This window comes from Anopheles marshallii, chromosome 2 (genome assembly GCF_943734725.1).
Source record: "Anopheles marshallii chromosome 2, idAnoMarsDA_429_01, whole genome shotgun sequence".
Lineage (NCBI taxonomy): Eukaryota > Metazoa > Arthropoda > Insecta > Diptera > Culicidae > Anopheles > Anopheles marshallii.
Genome location: NC_071326.1, coordinates 12,945,527 through 12,964,861, shown reverse-complemented (window position 1 = coordinate 12,964,861; position 19,335 = coordinate 12,945,527). Strand labels below are relative to the sequence as shown.

Sequence of the window (19,335 nt, the reverse complement as noted above, 5' to 3'; positions counted from 1 at the left end):
ATATGGCTAGGTTTTGGACATGCACCGGACATCATTCAACCGGTGGAGGACCATTCGGATTGCTTGCACTGTACTAGACGCACGACAAGAGGCCCCGTGTAGGTAAGTCGATGGCCACAGGAATGACACACACGCTCAACAAGCTCTCTTGATCTCGAGAAATCAGACTCGTGGTACAGCTCGACCTATCTTAGCGATCGTTTGTGCCATTACCGAAAGAGTGAGTACAATGGGAGGATGGAGAAAAAAAAAACATAACACTAAGTCGGTTTTATTTTCTGTCGGCTTCCGTCCGGTGGCGTCTTAATTACTCCATTCAATTACTGCAGTAGCTCGAGCCACTTGTGGGGCATGCAGTTGAAAGATGTTGAAAGCATGTGGTCAACTATGCGACTTGGTACACTAAATGTTGATTTTTTTGTGCTTGTTTGCCTCTGCGAAAGTAGCTTCTCTAAACTGTTTATTGTTAGTGTTTATAAACAATAAAGAGCACTCCCGATATAATAGATAAATTTTAGGAGTACTTTAAATACTTTAACACTCATTGCTTTACGAAATCGAAACAATTTACCACAGAAAGCAACCATGAAGTCATTACGCTAGTAGCGCACGCGAAATGAAATTAATTTGACCTTGTTACTGAGAACTGTAGTCTATGACTTTTCATATGGCCCGTTGCATACTGTCAGACAATACTGCACTTAATTCCAGCAGTTATAATACGATTCAAATTGCTTTAAATTGTGCAGCTTGCGTAGCGTAGGCGCGCGATACCATTTATTCCATCCCCAACCGCGCAAAAGCGGATTAATTAAAACCATTTTTTTTTTCTAAGATCGCGGCGAGCAAAATTAAAAAGAGCAAAATAAAAAACGGCTAAACCGACAGTAGAGAGTGCTGCGGGGTCGGCAAATGAGGGCTGCTGTCCCTTTCTTTAAGCGATCACCGTGGTTCCGGGCGCGCGTTTCTATGCGAGAGACTTTGCGTTGAATTTACTTTCTTTCTCGGGCCCTCATTTCACCGTTTGTGCCCTCAGCGCGCCATGGATGCTGTACCTTCAGGGCCCATCGATGCAGGCTCAAGATAAATGGCAAAAAATTAAATGGACAATTTAGCAGACAGTCTGCCCCCGCTCTCGGGGGCAAATGAAACATAACACGCGCAGGAACGGGGAGCTACCAGCGTTTGCACTCTAATTATGTGTCTGCGTCCGTGGGGGCACGGGGCCTATGGAGCATATAAATGTGCAAAAGAGTTGAATGAGCAAACAAAAAAAAAACAGATCGTCTATTGCATTCTCTCCCTTTTCTCTGATGCTGTACGCAGGCCATAAACGCACGGCGCTTAACGTGGAGTGCTCCGAGCGGGTGTAGTGATTAGGGATTTAAGTCTCGGGGTTTGTGGGCGGTTTATGTGTTCGCTAATGATGGTTTCCTTTGACTTAGAACACTACGCCTGGTCCATGCCGGAGGATAACTTCCCGAGCGCTGCCACCCGAGTTACAGAGAGGTTGCGTTGGTTGCTGATCTCTGTTACTTACGCTCGCCAGCACACCATCCCCATCCACCACGGCAAACTTCATCCGCGTTAGGTCGCGTTAGGCGAAAGCATCGATTTTGCTTTCGTTTCTATCGCTTACCTGCAAAAGGAAACATAAAAATGAAACATCAGTACACGGCGGTAAGCGCAAAACAAGGGAAGAAATGCATCACAAACACGACAGCGAAATATGGCAGGAAGATTTAAAGTGGTGGCGTAGATTACGTTTTTCCTTTCCACGCAACGCACAAACGGAAGCGTGAAAGGAAAATTAAATACTGCACCGGAAAAATGTTTGATGTAAGTAAGCGGCCGCACGCAGCAGCTAGCCTTCGGTGCGCTTTGAATGCTAATGTGCTAATGATAGGGATTTCGGAACGGGGGGAAGTAAAGCTCTGGTTGAAAGGTACAAAGCTATACGTGCAGCAAAACATGATAAAACCCTTCCCGTGCTTATTCTTGGAAGAAAACGGAAAGTGGTTCTTGGTTTAGCGATTCTAACTAATCGCCTAATCACGTACAACGCGATGGTAACATGTTGCTGATGGGTGCGCGGTACGATGCTAACAAGGCACCCTTACCGTGCGGTTTAGTTGGCGAGTGTAATCTAAAGCGGTATGTATGATGGGGCGTGTTAATCAGCATGTATTTGATTACACTTTCCGGCAATTACGGAATTTTTAAATTTAATAGAATAATTAGCTGCAGCCCGATAAAGCTTACAAATTTGTGGGGTTAGTAACTTTTTTTCTGATATAAGTAACGTTTTCTCTGTTGATGCATAAACTGTTCTTCCTCTCCCATTTTTGCATAAACAGTTGCAAATAATTCAAGTAGAGGTAAATTTAATTTGGTGTCTAAACCGTAAAGAGCGGGGTTTTTTTCCATTGAAACACTCCTTCGCAATAATTAAGAATGCATTGCACATATTCTGAGTATGTTTTTGCCGAGTTCTACCAAAAAGTCGAAATTTCACCGATTGCTTGGATATTATCGTTGACCGATTTTCATTCAAATTTCATTTGCTATAGTTAATTATAGTACCATATGAACATTTCAGTCTATTCTATGCAATTTAGGTGTTGTCAATTATGTTTTCCTAAAATCCTAAATTTAAATCTTCTTGTTGTTGGTGATAACATAAAAAATTAAATCATTATATTAAACCTGCAAGAAATTATTATAAAGGTAATTTCTGCAAGACTTACAACTCCTCTATTTTGTTGGATGACTTGTGTCTCTCAGTGTCTTCTTGGGTACGCTTCCATACTTTAGTCTTTGGTTCGCTTGTAAAAATAGTCCATTGATCGATTAGCTTCAAAACCCTTTCCCATTCAAACGCTCACATCCTTAAAATTGGTTTCCGTCTGACATACGATCATTGCTGATCTCGTTGAAATGATCCTTTTTTTTCAAGCCCGTCGGCGCACACCATTTTTACATTCCCCAATTGTGCCTCTCTGCGAGATAAAATGTTCCATTGTAGCTCCAAAAAAATAGGCCGTCACATTTACCCATTTTCACGCGGAGAAGCGTTTGAACGGGAAAAATGCATCGTTAGCGGCTGCTAAGGTAGCCAGGAACTAGGTTTGTGCTATATTTATGAGCTGTTTTATGTTTTTTCTCTCGCTCGCTCCCCAATCAACCGAGCCAAACCGCGGGGCTGCTTTGGTTTGCAGGGGGGTTTCAGCTGAAAAATTTGATGCCAATCCCCGGCCATGCAGACCATCAACACATTATGTTTTCGTGGTTTATGCGCGTTGGCCGGTCGGGGGTTGTCCGGCCACCGTTTCCACTGCCTTGCGAGGTCCCTCGCCCGGTTGTCCGGATAAATCCAACAATACAGCCGCTGATGGAAAGCTGCCCCAAGAAAATCGAGAGAAAGGTGCTAATGATCTCATCATCCCCATCATCCTTACCGGGCTCTGGCATCGCGATGGCTTCAATACCCCGATGCGCACGGTTACCGAGACAATTACGATCGAAATCTGTACAGCCGATCAATGCGGTCGAATACCCGCTGCAAGTTGAGAGGAGAAATATTGTTTTTCTTTTCGTCGGGAAATGGTTTTTTTTTTGTGTTGGGACAGGTTGCAGTTCGGAGTTCGGTAGTAACGTTTTCGAATGCGAAGGAATCCTAATTTTTTATTCTAGTCTTCGCATTGAAATCCCTCCCAAAAGGGTAAGAAATATGATCACCCCCGCAAGGGATCAAAGTGAGTGGCTCAAAAAGGGAGAGGAAAAACAAAACCAACCATTTAATCTAAATCGGTCTCCGCTGAACAGTAATGAGTGTGGCCCACAGCGGGTCGCAACCATCGCTCGTTGCCCTGATGATTGTACTACGCGTGTCCAACGCGTTTCGAGGCGCCCGTTTGTGGTAAACCATCTCAATCCGAACCGATGGATAGTGAGAGCCGGACTGAACCACAACGGCTAACTGAATTATAGCTTGTTAATAGATAAATTTCATTAAACTTGTTCCCTTTCCGGAAACCACTTCCCACTGTCTTGGCAACCGTGGGCCAACGGGTGATGGGTCCTGTATCGGCAACATGCTATCGGCGATTATGCTGCTGGTAGTGTTAGTTTTTGCGTTGCCTTTTGATTCATCGTTTTGTTGTTCCTGGTGTTTTTTTTTTCCTCCTTCATCTCCAAAGGGACCACATGTTCTTCGACGACGATACCCGGCATCAGCATCAACCGGTTGAACAATAAACCTAACAGTACTTCCATCGGAGTACCTTCAACCACGCAAGTACGCACGCAAGGGCGTTGCTGCCCGGGGAGGAGGACAGGTGGCGCAGGTGGGAGTGGATAGAAACAGGCGAAAGTGGTACGTGGAGAGTAGCAAAATAACACTCGTATTATTGGCCGCGCTATCGGTGCGCGAGCGTCAAGACATGTGGCCGGGAAGATGACTTCCTCGTCGCTTGTGCGATCGTTGAAGTCTTTTGGCGCCAATCGTCGACGGTGGCAGCGTTGCGAGGCGGTTGAATTTAATGATAATCGCCCACAGTCATACAATCAATCAATGGAAGTTGGTGATGTGGCGATGGGTGGTTAGAAGCGTGGAGCCACCGAGCGCATGGAGCATTCCGAATTCCCTATCCCGTTGGATTGACCGGTCCATTGCACTGTGCCGCATATGAATAGCTGAAGAAGAGCGGTGAATTTCTTTACGCGAATTGCTCTGTTTTACGGAAGGAATCTTGAGCTTGGTCTGTGTTTTGGTTCGTGTTTAATGTTTAATTTGAAACACTTTCATGCTCACATTGAAGATGCACAGTGGAGAGAATCTTAAGAGTGCTTCGAGTACAGCAACTATTTGTCACGATCATATTTAAATTTATTGAACCGATTCAAACTGAATTTGTACGTTGAAATTTTCCAGTTATTTAACTAGAATATACGAAATTTCTCTCCGGAATTCTCGCAATTGTTTTGAGCAGAGCTGTGTAATTAATATTCATTTTCCACTCAACTGTAATCCATACGCCCGATAGTGATGGTGATCGCACGCTACCCAACGATTGTTGTGATTTGCATAATTGTTAAAGTGAAATGATTAATCAAGACGATCGGAGCATAATTTTTTCACTATCAATATTCGTTATTTCTAGCGCGTACAGCTGAACGATCATCATTCGGGTCAATTATGTTGCACTCCACTGTAGCAAACAGTGATTGTTGCCGTTAATTGACCAGAAATGCCCGAATACGTACCGATCGTTTCGATGCAGCGATCGATATCGTACGCCTGCCGAGCGAAATGTTCGCCTTTTGCGGAGAAAATGGAAATATGTCTAAAACACTTTGACCACGCGGGTGTGCTAAATCGGGTTCCTCATCAAAGTGCAAACAGCAGCACCATAAGTATGTAGAAAAAAAAGAAACCCCAAAAACTAGTTGCTATCTTTCGTTGCAGAACACGCATCACAACCGGAAGGCTGGGACGCGCGCAGCGTGAAAGTGAAACTTGGCGGAAAATCTTTTACCTCGTCCAATCTGGTGCTTTTACTTTGCAGCAGCTTTCGATTGAATGGCCCAAGCAGCGCCCAAACGCTTTTCGCAGCAGTTAATGGTGATCGGTGTGTGTGTGCGTGGTGCGATGATTATCGGAAAGTGCGCTTATCGCAATCTATGACCCACCCCCCCCATCGATCGGTCCATTAGCCGCCCGATCATCAATCGGGTTGGGTCAGACTCGCCGGCTTAACAGGTGGTCCTCTGTCGATTGCGGCAAAACTGTACGGCAGAAAACTGATGCGATGCGCCGATACACATACCGGCATTATTGCTAAACGGGAAGAAAAAAAAAAACAGATCGCCCCGGCGGGCGAAGAACGAAAGTGAGAGCATGCCGCACTTGGCATATTGAACGGGGCAATAAATTAGCCGATTGATTTTTCACCTGTCCAAAGCGAGCGCGGAAGAGTGAGACTTGTTTAGCATCGGCCAAGCGTTACCAGGCGTGCCGAAAGCGAAGCGGTTTGGTTTGGATGTTGTTTCCCTGCCTTCCACGGAACGCGTTCCGTGCATTGCGAATAGCGAGCACAAGGCGGGATGAAGTTGAAGCTGCTATTCCAAAGTTCAGTCACGGAGTTTTTGGCATCACGGAAGCGTTTGCCAACCCACGCTGGCGAATTTCGACGTGGAAGCCGTACCACGTCTACACGTCTCGGATGGTTCATCGTTTCGACATCTCAATAGGTCGACGGCTGACCGGTGGATGGTTTGGCGTTTTGCATTGTGTTTATGATAATTTTTAACACCGCCTGCCAAAGGATCTGGCCGGTGGTGTGCGATGCGAATTCCGTGTCTGGTTTGCTTTCGATCGTAAATCAATCCAAAGCAGATGCGAAAGCTATCAGAAAACGTTCGCTTTCCATTCGATGGAGCTATTGGATATTGTGGGCAGAGGCCGCACTTCGGTAGCGCCTTTTGCGCTGATTGCTCTGTCCGGTAGTCGAATTCTGACAAGATAAACTGCTAACGTTTCATTGTGGGTAAAATAAAAACGCTGAATTGGTGGAACCTTTTTTTTTGGGGTTGTAACGTTAAGGGTTCCAAAACATTGCAAACGTTTATTGCCTTCGTACTGCTGTAGTATTTCTTCAAGGATTTTTGCCTTATTTTGCCAATACCCATTACGAGTTCGAGTGCGAACGCGCTGAACTTTGCGGTGTCGGACCACAGGTTAAGGAATCCGTAGGCAAATGAACTCAGGCTAATTAATTGATTGGTGAGCAGAAACGGTACGATCAGTGCTAACCACCGGTGCAGAGGTTATCGTCCTGAACGATGATGATGCTGTTTTTTCGGAAGCTGATCTCCTACCCACCGGGCAGTGCTTCGTTTATTGTGTATTCTTGATGATCAAACGGCGATTTGGCTCTGTTTGTTCTGGGTTGAACCCGATAAATTCCGATAATTTGCATCGTTACGGGGAGGTGTGTGTGAGTGTCTGTATACTTTTGCTTCTGAACTCTCCACCGTCATCTTCACTTTAGATGGTGAAAGAATGTTTGTAGCAACACTGATCAACGATAGCGTGAAATTGCTTCCGATTGATCTTCTGGTATCTTCTGGTATCCGTCACGAATGAGGTAAAAACAGAGTAATGAGATTTATGTGCAGACCGGTAGAACGCTTTCGTGGTGTGTTTACTTGCTGACATCAGTTAATGGTTGGTCTAATGGTTACAAATTGTTCTAGAACGTTGTGGAACTTTCTACGACATAGAGATGGAGCTCCAGAATTCGTTATTGAAAGTTAATTCTTTGCACCAACTCCTATGTAACTGCTGCGTATTTAAACATAGCCCGTATTGCCTTACCGCAACTGAAAGCAATGGTAGGTTGATCGTTGCATACGGTACTGAATGTTCAATTGAAACGAGCAAACTAGATCACAAATTCATGCTCCGAGCAGGCGATACACTTTCACTACCAAACCGATGCTTACTTATCAAACGCATTCGAAATATCATTTTTCCACTTTTCCCGCCCACCATCGTGGAGGTGTTCGCAATGTGGAGGAGGGGGGGGGGGGGGGAGACCAACCCCACAATCACCTCCATTCGCTACGGGGGGGTTGGAAAGCTGATGGTACTTTGTCTCAAATGAACCGCGAAGTGGAAAATGGATGGTCCGTGCGATGAAGATATGAAGATATGGTAAAATGGCAGAATTTCTAAACCAAAAACCCCGTTGACCGCTAATCAGGTCATTAGATTGTTTGGTCGCCACGGTTCGCGTAGTGCAACAATGGCCAGCAGGGCCCGAACGTGGGGGTTGCTTTTTTTCCATTCCAACCAATCATAACATTTTCTCTAACTTGCAAACGTTTGTGGGAAATGCACAAACATGAATCGACTCTATATGGAGAGAGCATGATCGGGTGTAGTCGCTATTGATATGATCAATTTCGTGCGATAATTCAAGGGTCCGAAGGGTTGCCTGTTCCGGGAAAACAAGACATTCGGTGCATATAAATCGTTTAAAATGCTTTAGATTATGCATCAGTTTGACCGTGCCGTGACACAGCATGGCTCGCTGTCGGGATCATACAAAACACGCAACACTCCAGCATGATCGTTATCCCTGCTATTGTATGGTGGACCTTCAATCGAAGGATCACCGCGCGAGATGCGGTAGATAACGGGTTATAATGGTGGTATCGTTGTACCTTCAAACCCTTACTAAGACTGACCAAAGATCGTACACAAACCGTAGCGAAACTCTTTCCTTCGGCTTTCATTTGACCTTCGGTTGATATTTTATGCTAATTCACCGTAAAAATTGGTGCCAACTCAGCGGTGGAACTGTTGAAGCAATCGTAATCGAAATATTTGTCTTCTTTCTCCCTAGCGTTGGGTTCTCACCAGGTGCATTCAGCTGGAAGACGGTCTTCAGCATCGGCTAAGGGTTGTATCACCCGTGCGCTGGGACCGTTAATTTGTAGAGTGGTGATTAAAACGATAATCACTACACAGTTAGGAAAGCAAGCAGTTCGGATTTAGTGTGGAAGGGAATTCGTGCAGTGCATGTGTGTGTGTGTATGTTTGGATAAATTGACCCAAAAACCTATTCCCCAGTGTGTGCAACGGGAAAATCTTTCGTTTCGTGCACAAGAACGTGATAGCTCAGAACATCAGGGCACGAGGAGTGGACCGACGGGATGAAGGGCAGCAAAATCAACAAAACGGAAGAGGTTTACATTTTTTCATGACTCAATTACGTTACGTTTGCGTTTCGGTTTCATCAAGTGTTTATGAGGGGGGGGGGGCTTTCCCGTGGTCAGCAGATCTTGTGCAGAGGCGAAGATTGGGAGATGGGAACGGAGTTGATCAGATGCGCATAGATTGTAGACGCGTTGCATTAGTTCCGACATGAATTGAACATTCACCAGTTCCGTTTCTGCTTTGTAGTCTTGCGCATACCAGAGAACGGTTCTGAGCTCGTCTGCGAGCGAGATTTAACGGACGCGTGTCATGTGAATTGATGTGCGTTTCAAATGTGGTCCGTTTCTCGTTGGCGAATTTTTTGCAACCAAATCGGCGGAATACACATGTGGAAATGAATGGATTTAAATTGCCTTACTAGCCTTTGCTTGGAGAGCAGCATGCAATATACAGGCCACAAGATGCGCTCGCTTTGGAAGCACTTCCAATACAGGGTTCGTCGCTTGTTTCCCAGTAATGTACGAAATCGCTGCGAATTCTTTTCATTCATTTTCTTCACACCCGTAAGGCTAAGTTGTAAATTTGTTATGGTTGAAAATAGAGGAAAATGTGAGAAAAAAGGAGAAGCGTGAAAAAAACAACAGCTCCCCGAAACAAACCCTAACAGCATATTAATAATGTTTTATGAGGTCAGATTTATGAGTCCTACGTGGTGGCAAGGTTGATTTCGTGGCTGGCTGCCCACTGCCCCAAAACCGTAAACGGTGACGAACGATCCCCTCCCCGACGGTCGGGAAGGAAGGTAGCGTAACGGATCGCGGCCCCGAAGTCGACCACCAGAAACTGACCCCAATTTTAATCACCCTAATCGGTTCGGTTCGGGTCTCGCGGAAGAAGTGTGGTAATAATAATTGTTCTGCGTACGTACGGTCGGTTTGATTCGCAGTGGTTGCCAATCTGCCACGGTCTCCGCTAAATATTTATCCCGCTCGCGAAAACAATAGCGGCTGCGTTGGCCACCACTCGCAAAAGCCACAATCTTTCACCGTTCTGACACGACGCAAGCCTTTCGCGAGCGCTCACAACAATTTCGATTCGGTTGTTTGGGTCAGCTATCTTGTGATGTGGTTTTGGAACGGATTTTTCTACGACCATTAACGCATCAAGAATGTTTTCCCGGGCGTTCGCGGCTCCAAAGTTTTGATCACCGTTCTGTGAAGTGAGCATTTCATTTTAATTACCGTTCCATCCCAAAACACAAAAGGCGGTGTGATTGGTGGGGGGAACCAGCCGGGGTACGAGGTACGAACGCTTTTGTTTGTGTTATTTATTTATTTATTTCTTTTCTTTTTGGTGCGATTGTGGACTGTAGCTGTGCCGTGGTTGCCGTTCCTATCTGGCGCATGCAGTTCCAGCTGTTGTTGAATCCCTTTTATGGGTCAACAGTTTAATGGTACACATGGCCCCACGAATCGCACCACAATGGCCTTGGTGAGCCAATCGTTCGTTACCGCTACGTTTTTATTCTATTGACGTAACGTCAAGAGTGGAGCTGTGGATGTGTGGTTTTTCTTTTTCGGCACATTTCCCAAGAAAGTTGTGCAATTCCTGGACGTTTTGTCTAAGCGCAGGAAAACACTATCTCACGGGTACGGAGCGAAAGCGTAGTTAAGAATGCTTCCGGTTGCTTGAATGTTGGCACACTGCGGATGCCGGTGGGAAAACCCCTTCAGAGCAGTATTGTGCCATAAAAGTGGCATTTGGTTTGTTGCTTTCGACAGTAGCATAAAGCTTTTTTTTTCGCGAGAAAAATAAAAAAAAACGGTAGTGAGAGAATTGTCAACGAATTACGATCATCCGGTGAGTTAAATGGATGGAGCCTAGAACATCCGCTTCATCTCACACTTGAATTACCAACAGTACATTCGTGGATTGAAAGATTGGACCAGTGAGTGGTAAAGACGATGATAATTCATTTGTTCTGTGCAGTGTTCTTCCAGAACGGATGCGTAGGAAATGATCTACGAATTCTTGATGATCTTCTGGAGGAGAAAAAACCCCCTTTTGGAACATCTCTGTACTGAAACTGTCATCATTAGGTGTGTACTTTTTGCTTGGGCTACCATTGACGTGAACGTACTTTAGGCGTACATCTCGACACAGCAAGCGAAAACCACAAAGGTGTGAACCAAAAGGTCGACATTAACCTGCCGATCGTTGGGAAATGTAGACGAACCTCGCCCAATAATGCAATGCGACAGAAATGGTTCTCATCATTTGTCCACACCGGCACTAACAATCATCATTAAGGTTTAATTTCAATCGCCGAGTAACGTTAATAACGCGACCGAGGTACGAAACTGTACGAGATCGTGTACGAGAAACGTTCCATTTCGCGCCTGGCTGTGTGACAGAGGATAAGCATCGTACAGCGCGTATCATTTAGAGGTGATACGTTTTTTTTTCTTCTATTTATACTTCGCCATAAACCCCTTTTCGCGACACTTGCGGGTTGGTAGCGATCGAAGATTGCGTAGCGAAGGACTTCAATGAGGCGAAGGTGACGAACATGGCGTGTCATCCGTGGGTTAATCGATCGCAACGCGGATTGAAGGTGGTGTGCGAGTGGTGAGAGCGGGCGCGATGTGCTCTCGTCGCCGTAAGATAAGTAGTAGTAGGCCGTTTCGAACGGTTATGCTGTAGATAAACATAAATCATCCGTCCCTAGCACGGTTATTATTACCATTATCATCGTTTCCCTGGTCAGTTTCGCCTGTGACGCGATCGTCCTATCATCTGTGTTTGAACCCCCACCATCGACGTGGTGGGAGCGCTAGTGAAAAAAACATTTCCATCCTTGCTTCATCTTCATACGATCGCAGCTCGGAATCTCATTGCAGTTTGAATAATTATTGGCAGAAATGAGGATCCCGGTCCCGAGCGTACCATTGCCATTTGAATTGCTAATCATAACGTTTCTCGGGAAAGCTTAGGATGAAAGGAAATCTATCACGGAAGAATGCTTTCGAATACGGGCGGCATTAAAATTCCTGCAAAAATCAATCCAAAGCACCCATTAATATGTCAGCTGCTGGTTGTACATCGGTGTGTGGGACGGGAAAATCAATTTTTCCATCGTTGATATTTGCTGCTGCCTGGAAATAGTCTGGAACAGTCTGGACGAAAAGATACCGCTTGCCTAGCGTAAGCAGTAAAAACAAAACGTTAACACTCGTTGAATGACAGCCGAAGCTTTACAACGTGTCGGCCGGTGCAGATAGAACATTCCTTTTCTTCTCAAGTATTTGTAGCCTGGTTCAAGAGAAAATTGCATTTATCAGGTATTTTGTTCTTTCCTGCGTTCTTTTTTTTTTTGTTAGAATCAACAAGTGTCAACTTGTCCCGCGGAATCAGAAAGGTTCTTTAAACTCTCATTCACAATCTGCAGAAACCAGCTTTTACAAAGAACGGGCAAGTGGTTCTATCCACTCTATCGGGTGATAATGCTGCCCTTCCAGAGCAGTTTTTCTTTTCCTTCCGCGGTGAAAATGGAAGTTAGAATGAATCGGGCAGCCGGTCGTTCATCATCTAGCCGCAAGCACATTAATTTGCAGGTTTGAAGACTATTAGTGGCCGGGGGATGCCGGCACGTTGCACCGACCGGCCGGTGGTATGTCGATCACCCGGTCGGAAGCCTGCGTAAACCCGTCCGCAAACGGCACATCGGTAAACATTTGTTACAACCGACAGCTCTACATCAGCTGCAAGCTTGCGCTGTGGATGCGCATCGATGTAACGAGTGAAGCAGCCAGGCACGCGAAACTGGATCCGACTGGACCGGTTCGTTGGTGGTTTCGATCACGGGGTGGATCTTTCGTTCTACGAATGGATGCGCTGACGAGGAAAGGGATTCGACCTTCGAATCGAACAGAACGGGAGCTCACCTTGCCCCAGCGGAGGCTGTCAGAAATCATTCAGGATGAAGCCATCTAAGGGTACTGCTAGTTTCGATCCAAGTGTGTGCGGTCGTGCCGATCAATTCGATTTATGTACATCAATTACTAGCTTAGTGGTAATGTACTGATCGTAATCTCATTCATTGGACGAGAAATAGAAAATGATGGACCTGCGATTGCTATTTTTACACCGAAAGAGATGCAGTCTTTCGTTGCTGTTGTCCATTACGCAACGCTTTTAAACATGTTATGTAAGAAAGTTTACATTCCGCATCCAACAGCCAACAACATTTTTGAATTACAACAACATTGCACTGCCTCCCATGCTCAGTGCGGATGAGAATAGGTAAACAATAAAGGTTAAGTGAAGCGATGGATCGTCTATGCAGCGAGGCAAAGAACGTAAGCACATCACAGAACAGTACCATGTGAATGTACATTTTATCGCTTCTTTCGGTGCCCTCGTTGTCCATTCCCGGATCACACAAAACGCTACTCACAAACGCTCCCCAACTGACGGAGGACCCGTACAAAATGAAATAATTAAAAGAGTGTGATTTTGATGGACCGTAATCGTCATAAAACTGGATCGTGCACACTTCGTTCTGCAGCGGCCCTTGTTGCTTGCAATCGCTCATGCACGAGCCACCATTACGGCGTGGTGTTTGGGACACGACAAAGCGACGGCACTTCCCCGTTTGGGAGAGTGCACCACGAAAGGGCGTTTATGATAAACGTTAAATTTTATGCTCAACCTCCGTGGCGTGTGAAGTGTGTCAGCGTTGTAGCAGGCAGGAATCGACATCGAAAAAAGCAGCGCCATCACCTGAAGCCGGGCCCGTGAGAGACGCTACCGAAACGGTGCCAACGTTCCAGTTGTCTTTACGGGCGGAACTACGAACCACCGGGCGTTCGTGGTGGAAACGCTGGAACACAGAGCACAGAGCCCGTGGTTTCGGTATCGAAGTATTAACCGGAAATGCGATGCCAAAACGGGGCGTGAACTGTCACTGTGCCTAGTTAACTGTAGCTTCAAGCTGATCGATATCAGACACCGAAGATCTCCGGGTGTCCGATTGCCCGAGGGCTACTTACACTGCGTGCCGATCACGTGTGGATGCAGTGTCTCGGGCAGCTGCGGTTTGCTTCATTGATATTGGAGATGGTTGTAAGCACATGCGTTGATGAGCATATAAGCGACCCGTCCGGCGCTGTTCCGGTTGGCTAGATTACATCGTACGCAACGGAATGGACGCTACGGTATTGGACGTTGATTAGCTGCCGGTCCGCTAGTCCCAGCGGTAGAGATGATGCGACGGTACACGTTTGATTAGATCATCCAATTTTGTTTAATTAAATTTAATTCGTAGCGTATCCCGGTATCTCCCGAAGCGGACAAAGGGGAACGGCTTAATTTCGAAACCATCGCCAATGGAGCGCTTGCAGAGGAGAAGTCGATTTTACCTACTCCAGCAGGCTATGCTGAACTTCTGAACAAATGGCACTAAATGTGGACCCAGCCGTTGGGCCTGTAGATCTAATGTGATTCTTTCGCTGGATCCACCAGAAGGCTTCTCCGGTGGCTACCCGATCATTATCCAATTAGGTGGTACCGTAGGCTGTGAAGGTGATCACCACAACCGCAGACACCACGAATGGTACGGTTTGGGTCATTCTTCATTCTGTCGGAATCCGTTCGGGAGTTGAAATGATTCTACACTCCGTCAGTGCCAGTCAATTACACTTCCTCCCTTCGCGCGGGAAGCGAACACCAGCGCGAACGGTTCGCGAAATGCGTACTATCCTCACCTAGTTCCAATCCAATTGCCTCCCAAGGGCGGAAAACCCCACCGGAATGATTGGCTTCGTTTGTTTACACATCACTTTGCTTGCTGTCCTTGCCGGAGTCGGTGGGCGATAATTGGACAGCAAAATTCACAGCTTGCGAGATAATATTCTGGCAAGATTTTGCCAAGCTGGCAGGAAGCAGGTGAATCGAATGGGAGGTGTCGAATAAGAACCCATGGGAGAGAAAAGAGCTAGGTGATTTGACAGCGATATGAAGGCAAGATGTACCGATTGGACAATAGAAACATCATCCAATTTCATAGTGGTTAGAAGGTTTAGAAATCTTGGCTGAAAAGGGGTCAAAATAATTGTAATGCATTGTAGTTTTCTAAAATTGGAGAGCAAAACATCCTGGCGAGTTCTGACTGGCGAATAACATTTCAAAATTTGAAGGGTGCCTCGCTGGACGTTTAGTGAGCTAACGGTCTTTTTGTTACTTTTGATTGCTTCACCGCTTGTAGAATATTGCCTTTTGTTAAGAAGATCATAAAAGTTGTTAGTGTCGGATAAGAAGATATGTCATTGGAATCAAATATTGAGGGGAACTTCGAGTTATTCTTCACATATAATACAGAGAATATTATTTTAGATATCCACAAAAAACACCTTTAATAAGCAGTTCAATATTAGCCCACGGAATGTATATAAAACTGACACATTGGTCATCGAGCAATAAAGTTCTGATGCTATGGAGAGCATAATTAAAGATTACGTAATGCCTTCCGTGCTCTGTTTACGCGGCAGCATAGAATAGACTGCAGGAGCTAATGATTTTACGAGCTTGTTGTTGACCTAGCCCAACAAACTTAGCTCCCCGGCATGCCTGAAACCGCCGCTAACTGTTCACATTCTTCGGCCCACTCGTCAGAAGGTTCTTTCCCCCTGGACAACACTGATAAAGCGGAGGAAAGCATCGTTCCACGGTTGCGGTTATGCGTCAAGCCCGTTTTGCATAAAGACCCTTTAGCGTAGCAGACGGTACTACTAGGCCGGTTCCGGCCCTGTGACGGAGTGACACAATTTCCTCCGCAAAGCAAGGCATCTTGCCCAGCATACTGTCAGCAATGACCACAACCTAACGGTGCCGCAGAAACTCAACCGCTGGGACGAACGACAGCGCGCGTTGTACAAATTACGGCGACCCGAGTAACAGTCTCAGCCTCGTAAATCTCGTCACCGTCAAGAACTCGGCCAGCGTTCTAGAGCAAAATTGCACGATCGCGCTCCGACGAGGCGAACTTCACAAACCAAGACCCGCCTACGGCTCATTATCGCTCGACAATCGTTTCCGTCTGCTGGTACTTGTGTCTGCACTCGTAAAGATCTGCATGCGGAAGACATTCGCTTCGGCCCGGTTGCACAATGCTACACAGTCACACCCCGGGGGTAGTGTGGCCTGTTGCTAGCGTCTAACATCCATCGGGACGGCCCGATACGGCCAGGGCGATAACGATTCAATAGATCATGGCGATTGATGTGTTCTGCTGCGCGCATGCTCAACAGATTGAAGTCATTGAAGATTTATCTGCCCACCTCCGTTCCGATCCTAACATGCATCGGGACGCCCCGGTAAAGGCGGTCGATTAATTAGCGTATCGTTGATCGCTGCAAAGCGGATCGCGTGATGGCGGCACTTTCTTTAGCTCGTGGTCAATATTCGCCGTAATGGAGCTGTTCTGCTCGAGGAAGTGTTCTGCTAGCCTTTTGGGATAGCTTCTTGATTAATTCCCTCCTGCATCGGGACAGCTCGGAGGGATGGTGAGTGAGTTCCAGTGTCCCAGGCAACGTTTGCCAAGCAGTGGAGCGGTCCAAAACAAGGAACCGACAAGGCAGGCTCGCTTTATCTTAATGCAACCGTCCAAAGGCGTCCACTTGCGTTGAGCACGGTGCCCGTTCGTTTCGGCAGCGATTCATTCGCTTGCATGAACCGTTAAGGAACCGTTCGATATGCTGAGCTAACGAGGTGGAAGCGGACGACGATTGCGGCGCGTAGAAAGCCACAAACCCGGGTACGGTACACGGACGGGGGGAACCGAAACGTGGTTGTGCAGTTAGCCAGGTGGCTTCCCGCATTTCATCTTCCACCCCTTGACACAGCTAGTTTTAGATGGTCCCGTGCCCAGTCCAGACTATCCGGTCGGGTTTGGTTGTTTCTGTTGTTGGTCTGTTTGTTTTGTGGGCTTAAATGGGGGCTTTGCAAAAATAAACGCACTTACCGGCAAACAAGCTGCCGCCGCATCCCTCTGTTTGTGGGTGAGTGTGTGCAAGAAGAATGTTGCCCCGACGCACCAAGAGTACAACTTTCATCGGAATGAATCGGCGTGGGGATCATAAATTTAATCCCATTCCCCCAGGCATAGTGCACGGGACCAACCTACTTTTTTGCGTACCCGAGAATAGATATAGGTGAGCTGGCTGCTGATTTGTTCTAAATTTTAACCAGCCCCGCTTAATGATGTTGCAATTCATTAGACGCTTTATGGCAGCCGGCAGCGTACGGTTAAAGTGCTTTAAGTTGTTCTTCGCCATCGTTAGGGGTGAGAATGAATTGGGGATTGTTTTGCAATAATTTGCTCTCGGCGCAGGTTAAAATGTACCAGTTTTATGGGGGTACTTTAGCCATTGCGCAATGGTGTGGATTTAGAACTCGAACTGTCACGCCGTTATTGAGGTTAGGTTTGCATAGCTCTTCCCGGGTCAATAAAGAGCGGTGGACCTGTTGGCTCGTAGCAGTGGCGCGTACCAGAACCCAGCTGCTTTGCTGGGAAGGTTTTACACGTGGTGAGAACCACAACGACTTGTCCCGTTTACGGATTGACCTGTCGCGTCATTTGAGCAGTTTTTGTGTGTGTGTGATTCGTTCTCGTTTCGACAGCTCACGAACATTTCTAGAGCGCGGGAACGTTTATGAAGTTTCCAGTCGGTCTAGTTTGGTTCGATTCTGGACCATTCGGTCGTTGAAAACTTAAAGAAGATGGGAAAAATTAGGTTACAATTTTAAACGAATTTGTCGCATTCCCTCTAATAGACCACCGCGTATCGCGTTCCTTGATGGGTCACCGAATATTTAGCAATGTGTTTTTTCCCCCCTGATCGTTTAAAGATGCTGGAAAACAAAACAAAAATTGCCATCTCATCGAAGACCTACCTTATCTTTATTGTTCCCGACCGGTCCGGCGATGGTTCCGTTTTCGGTGGCCGGTATCGCTACAGCCGGCGATGTTTGCTGCGAGATCTGGTTGCTACTGCTGGCCACGGCATTGCTGCTTACACTGACCTTGTTCACGTTGACCGTGCTCGGTCCGACGCTCGCAGTGGTGGTGGGTTTGCTGGCTGCTGCCTGTGCTGCGGCCGCCGCGGCCGATAGCTTGTTCTTGTTTTTGTTCGAGCTGTTTTTGTGCGACAGACGGCGTGGCGTACTGGCACGAATCGGTGCCGCCGCCGTAGTCAACTCGACTGTAGTGTTACGACCGACAGAAGACTCCGTCGATCCGGACGATCCGTAAGCGGCACTGGTGGCAACGGTGGAGCTTCCCCGGTTGGAGGTAGAGGTGGCCGTTGTTGTGGTTGTAGTGCTGCTGCTGCTGCTGCTACTAGTCACGCTGACAGAACTGGCCGTGGATGGTTTCGTTACTTCCTTGAGCGATTCCTTCGGCTTGGTGGGCGTGCTGGTTAGTGCGGCCGCCTTGGGCAGATCGGAAGTGGTTGAAGCGGACGTGATGTCTCGGTTTGATGCCACATCGGTCACGAGTGTTTCGGTCGCGGTGCTGGAAGAAACGGCCACCGTCGACGTTCCCGCGGTCGTTGTCGGGACGGTGGACGCACGCGGCGTGCTGAGCGCTTCTTCGCCGCGAAACGCGTCGGGCAGCTCGTGTTCTGCGACGTCACGCTTCCGGCGCCAGTTGCTACCGAACGTGTGCGCCTGCAGATCGCTGATCAGCTGCCGATACTGTGGATTGTTGAGGAAGAGTTGATCGATCGAGAGGAAATCGTACCCGTCATCATCGCTCTTCAGCTCACGATCGTCACCGGTGTCGGAGTCGAGCCGCACGGTCGGTGCATCCTCCGATTCCGACTGCCGGGCCTTCGCGCTGCTTGGCGATGGTATCGCGAGCGTTCCCACCACGAGCAGCTGCAGCAGCACCAACCACTTTTGACAGGTCACCATTGCGCAGCGGGGATTTCTTTGGGATGCGGATCACGAGATGCGGATCTGAAGCAGTGGATGCGCAAACCCGGAATGACACTTTTCACGACAACGGCTAATTATATTCCAGCCAGCAGCGGCAACGGTTGCGAGCGAGAGGAAATCGTTTTATGGGTGCAGTTTTTAGCGCAAAAAGTTGAAAGGTGACGTTAGACACACACGGGCACGAAGTCACTAGCGGCTTAACAGCAGTTCCACATTGTCTCACGATGGAGTTGGGCCCGGGACTGGGGGGAGGGTGGTGAAATAATGAAAACGGCTCCGTATCTTAAATCGGGTTTTACCGCCCTCCAGATCCAGATGATGGAGAAAGATCGAGCAAATGGTGCAATTTCCACGGTGACGTTCCAAGGAGTGACGGTGGGTTCTGTGAAATGAACGGGTGGAAAAAAAGGTAAATAGAGAACAAAATTATAGGTTAGTCTTGGCTGTTAAAAATTATGATGATGATGACGATGAGAAACGGCACTGTAGATTTTGTGGATCATGGCCAGATTAGGAGCGATGGCGAAAAAGGACTGGGAAGAACCGGGGCAAAAAGACAAGCAAAACAGACAGTTTGTAGACACGTTTTGGGTTAAAGGCCCTTCATTTTCTTA

At 47.1% G+C, this 19,335-nt stretch overlaps 1 protein-coding gene across 1 annotated transcript in view; it reads right to left on the bottom strand.

Moving 5' to 3' along the window:
• Positions 1 to 18,697, bottom strand: part of LOC128718993 (uncharacterized) — a 48,021-nt gene extending 29,324 nt beyond the window's left edge. Inside the window, exon 1 of the mRNA XM_053812614.1 lies at positions 17,678 to 18,697. Within this exon, the coding sequence (XP_053668589.1) occupies positions 17,678 to 18,697 (1,020 nt within the window). The remainder of the gene's footprint in view (positions 1 to 17,677) is intronic.
• Between the last annotated feature and the right edge of the window lie 638 nt (positions 18,698 to 19,335).